The following is a 5,214-nucleotide window of genomic DNA, read 5'->3' as shown; positions in this document are numbered from 1 at the left end:
TTGTGGTGCTTCATTTATGTGTCCTGTGTTTTCAGAACTAAGTGTTTTCTCTGGCTTTGGGTTAATTTGTTCCTTAGCAACCTTCTAGCCTCACATTGCAATCTTGTGCTGCCCCCTGGCGGCCATTTGGTGCATATGTACGGTCACAAAAGAAAAGGGTCAGGGTTCCCACACAGTCAGGAAAAGCCTGGGATTTGATTTCAGTACTTTCCAGGTTGGGGTAGTTATGGGGGGAAAAATCCTTCTTTCTTTCCATTCTTTCTTCATGGTGTCCATCCTTCTTTCCCTCTTTTCCTTCCGTTCCTTCTTTGTTGTTCCTTAATTACTTCCTTTTGTCAGTTCTCTACATTCTTCCATGTGTCCTTCATGTCTTCCTTCCTCCCCCAGTTGTTTCCTTCATTCCCTCCTTGTTATTCATTCTTTCCTTCCTTGTCATTTCTTGTCATTCTCTCTTTCTTTCCTCCCTTCCTTGAGTTGTTCCTTCAATTTCTTACGTTCTTTGCTCCATACTTCCTTACCATCTTTTCATCCTCACTTGTCTCTTTTTTTATCCTTACTTTTTTTTGTTCCTTATCTCCCCACAGTATAATATATATGCCATCGATTTATGTTGAGTTTTAGCATTTTAGATTTTAAAAATAACTTTTTACATGAAAGCTGTGTAGGGACTCTTGGAAATACAACTATCAAATCAGGTTTTGTGTATCATAATATAATCCTGATCTTTGGGTTTTGAAAGATTTAAAATGTCACCAAGTGTACAAATGCGTATAACGACTCCTAACTAATAATTATACAAAACCAGCCAAACCAGATAAGCTTGGTCTGAAAATGTGTACCTTTGTTAGGTTTGTGAAGGGAAAGTTGGTACTGCTAATTATAGCATGCAATTAATGGGTCATTAGCAAGTAAGACAACTGCTGTAAAAGCCAGACTATTGACACTTAGTTGGTTAGGAGCACATAGTTGTATGTTTAATATTGTCAGGGCAGCAAAGCAACAGAAATAAACTGAAGGAAGCAATTGTTGCTATTCATTACTCTGGGAAGGTTTATAACCCAATTTCCAATCAATGTAAGGTCCTTCATTACTCAATAAGCAAGAGTATTTATAAGGCAAACTGTTAAATACATAAAAATGCCAAAATGAATGCTTCATCTCAGTCTCTACAGGCCTTAGCACGGAAAATGTTGACGTTCATAACATTAGAAAAAAAGACTAAACAAATATACCTTGTTTGAGGAGCTGTGCTTGTCCAGACAACCTCTTCCTCTAAAGAAGCCTACAACATGATGTCATCTGAACAGGTGATACCAAAGTGGAGATGTTTGGCTATCACAAAAAGCCTAATGAGTACAAATCCATTATAGCAGCTGTCAACCATGGTGGTGTTGATTGGGGCTTGTTTAGCATTAGTCCTCTGTATAACAGAGTAATGTGGGGTCAAATTTTAGCCCACTTGTCCGACAACTGAAGCTGGGTCAAACTCAGTTCATCAATAGAATAATGAATAATAATTAGAAGCAGATCTACAGGTGAACGCTGGAAAAGAAAAAAAAAATTCTAAATAAGAAGCAGTGGAGACCTGTGCTGAAACAAATACCTGCAAACCATGATGAGTTGAAGCAACATTGTAACCACAAGCAGATCAATATACGTCACCAACACTGTAAAAGCCTGAGAAGCCATTCAGAGAACCAGCTACTTCAAGGTAGAGTTGGTAAAGGTGGCCTACAAGCTTAGATTCCCCCCACAACTACATTGAGGCATTTTTTCATGACAACCAAACCAAGCAACAACAAAAGGAACTCTGAAAATTCTGTAATGGGGGACTTTTTATTGAACAGTATGAACAGGTTCATTAATCATCACTTTTTATAACAAAAAGTAGATGATGCCGCATCTGCCAGGAGAGCCCAGCTCAATGGAGGTTGATCCCAGGATGTTACCAGGCAACGGGGGAGAACGTGAAAAAAGTCAAAAGGATAGAGGAAAGAAACAAAAGATTGAAGGAAGGAAAGAGTTTAGCAGAGGCAAAAGTCTCTAGGAGAGGAGCTGTTCTCTGCGTGCCCATCAGGTGGCTTTATAGCACATGAATGGTCACAAGAAAACAGGAAGATTGTCCCTCTTTACTTCTGGGCGGGGATCATGCCATCAATGGCCTCTCCCTTCTCAAGCTTCTTTTCCATCTCCACCATAAGCTTGACACCGTCAACCACCAGCTGGACCTGGTCCACCTCAGAGGAGCCCAGACGGTCAGCATTAGAGATGTCAAACACGCCGCCCACAGATGCAGTGTCCACACCACCTAACGAAGAAAAGGGAGGGATGAGAAGCTGAAAACCAGATCTCCCCAGTTTTTTGTGCTCTGTTGGAATCTCAGCTGACAAAGCTGATATTTGAAAGGTCAACCTCATGCAATCTGGGAATACCTGTGCCACGCTTCTGCAGGCGCAGCCTTGTGAGGATCTCCTCGAATTTGGGATGTGTGCTCAGCTTGGGCAGCTTGACATGCACGCCACCACGCAGGCCGGTACCCAGGTTGGAGGGGCAAGTCAGGATGTAGCCAAGATGCTCGTTCCACATGAAGCCATGGTTGTGCTTCTTGAAGATCTCCTCAATCTTATGAGTCATGTAAAGACGGTTGGTCAAACATGATTTATTCACCTACACATTTTATTTTGATCCTGTCATCATCACTTACCTTCTGCAGGCCAACACAGAAACGTCTGAAGACTTCCCTCATGTTGCCACCTTTCTGCATGGAGATAACACGCAAGTGATCTTCCTCATTCACCCAGACCAAGAAGGTCTTGTTGTCGTTGTGCCTAATAGGAGACATAAAAAAACGCAATTAATGAAATGCTTAAGAAAAGTAGAAGTAGTCACTCAAAAGAATTGGAAAGTGTTTTGTGTAGCCAGATTAGTTTTTGGCCACACTTACCAGATGCCTCTGCCATCGGGCCAGTCGCGGGCCATACCAGCGCAGGTCAGCAGGGGAGAGACGGGCTTATCAAACAGGAAGTGATCACTGATCAGCTGCTCCTGCTCGGCATCAGTCATTGACTTCAGGGGATAATACTTTCCCTTGAACTCGCCATCCAGGCTGGTAAGAGCTGCATGGACAGACAGTGTGTTAGGATGGCTTTAAACAAAGAGAGACGGGGATACGACAATCAATTATCAGTAAAAAGAACACGGTTGTATTTTCTTCTCTAATATCTAAATTGTTTCACCATTTACCCTTAGATGACACAACCCACTCAATAAGGTTTTTCCTTTCTGTTTAACCCGTTTCTCCCAAACTAATCATGGCTTACCCTCAACAGCCAGCTTCTCAATAGCTCTGCGCTCGCCACGGCTGTTGTGAGGGGGCAGGGTGTATCCCTTGATGCTGCGACCAGTACGAACACGGCTGGACAGGACATAGTTGGGGTCCAGGTCATCACCACCCTAATCAAAAAGTTACACAAGTTCAATGTCAGTTCAGTGGTGATTTTTTTAAGTGGAAATGTTAGGGGTTAATAAAATCTCCAAGAATCCTATACAGATCTGTTTTAAGACTCATGAAACTTTTGCTTCCTGATAGACATCGAACTCTACCTTCAGGTTCTCAAAGTTGAGGTCAGTCTTGTGCTTGTCAGTGGGCTTGTATCCACCATGACGGTCGGAGATGACGGGGTCCAGCAGGTCCTTGAAAACCTCGTAGGACTCCTCATCACCAGCGACGCAGCCAACAGTCATGATGAAGGGGTGACCTGAAGAATAGGAGTAAGTACAAGAGGAGAGCGGGAATCAGATGGCAGTGGTGTTGCATGGAACTACTAATGCTGAATCTTATTTGTCTAGTGTTCAGCTCCTTTGTTTCTCTCACCAGGGTTGTCGACACCAGTCTGGATCACATCATCCAAAGTGTAACCACTTGGTGTCTGCTTGTCCCTCAACTTGCCATAGATCTCCTTGGTCAGGATCTTGGCCATATGGTTGTTGTGCTTGGACAGGTCTGGGAACTCCTCCTCAACTTTGTAGTTGAGTTTGAAGTTGTTGTGGGTGTTTCCGAAAGGCATGTTTGCTTTCTGACACTACAGAGAAAGAATATTGTTGTGAAGAGAAGAAGAGAAGAAACACAAACCTACAGCTTCCTGAGCTAACACATAACCAGACTCGATGTGAAGGCAATCAGAAGCTGTGAAACTGCAGTCATGATTTGGATACTTGAGATATTCTCTGAGACAGCTGCAAAATTTAAATGGTGTCTGCTGAGGAATCCTGGTAACATGTGCGGCTCTGGCTCGGATGTCACACCGAAATGGAGGGCAGACGGAGCAGCGCCTGATCTTGGGGTATTTTTAGCCAGAGTACATCTGACTGTATACCCTTTATGTACTCAGCCCATGCAGGCAATGCCTTAAAAATCTTGGTAATGACACAAAGTGTTGAATGCATATCTGACATGGTTACCATTTACCATTTAACAGATCAACACCAGAGTAGTGTGCACAGTTGTTATACTGAGCTGCTGGCAGAATTTTAACGAGTGGGAGACAAGTTTCAACCCAGAGACTTCACCCACCAACAAGATTCATTAAGACGTGGTTTTAAGTTCTTCCTGATTTCTCTAGCCACAGTCCACTGGAATGAACTTGATTTCAAATAAAAACGATTTCTTTAGCAGTTATAGCATTAAAGTGAAAAATAATGCTACAACAGCTTGTTGGATATTGATGGGTCTCAACATGCACTAAACTATGTACTCCCTTTTCACAAAGAGAACTTTCCAAATGATCTCAATCTTTGCAGTGTGAACACATGTAGAGTCACTACCAGAATAGGTATGGATAAAGCTCAAACATTATCTCAAGTCAGATTTACTGTAATCAGACAAAGTGTCAAAATTCAGTGAACTGACAAACCAAGTGCATTATCTTTGGAAAACAATGTCCATCTGTAACTTTAGCTCTTGTGCTTCTTCACTGCTCCAGATATAAAACACAATACAAGTATCTTGCACCACTAAAATGTTTTCCATGTTCAGTAGCTAGATTTATACCTCCCTGTCTTTATCTTAAGATCAAAACATTATTGTGTTATATAATTTATTTTACCTGCACACAAGATAAGAACAGAGGTAACAGTCCTTGGGATCAGATCCTGTTCACCACAGCCAAAATAGGGGTCACCCAGCTCTGGAGGTCCCTGCTCCCTGTTTATATA

The 5,214-nt window shown here is 42.3% G+C and overlaps 1 protein-coding gene across 1 annotated transcript; it reads right to left on the bottom strand.

The window, feature by feature from the left end:
- Positions 1-1,817: 1,817 nt before the first annotated feature.
- On the bottom strand, positions 1,818-5,214 carry ckma (creatine kinase, muscle a). Its single transcript, XM_012868137.3, has 8 exons — positions 5,106-5,214; positions 3,875-4,082; positions 3,604-3,758; positions 3,321-3,453; positions 2,945-3,116; positions 2,705-2,828; positions 2,433-2,622; positions 1,818-2,308 (listed from the first exon to the last, which is right to left on the bottom strand). Exons 2-8 carry the CDS (start codon positions 4,065-4,067, stop codon positions 2,130-2,132), a joined length of 1,146 nt encoding a protein of 381 aa, XP_012723591.1. The 5' UTR covers positions 4,068-4,082; positions 5,106-5,214; the 3' UTR covers positions 1,818-2,129.

The sequence above is a fragment of the Fundulus heteroclitus genome, chromosome 11 (genome assembly GCF_011125445.2).
Source record: "Fundulus heteroclitus isolate FHET01 chromosome 11, MU-UCD_Fhet_4.1, whole genome shotgun sequence".
Taxonomy (NCBI): Eukaryota; Metazoa; Chordata; class Actinopteri; order Cyprinodontiformes; family Fundulidae; genus Fundulus; species Fundulus heteroclitus.
Note: the sequence above shows the minus strand (reverse complement) of the source record. Positions and strands in the feature narration are given on the sequence as shown.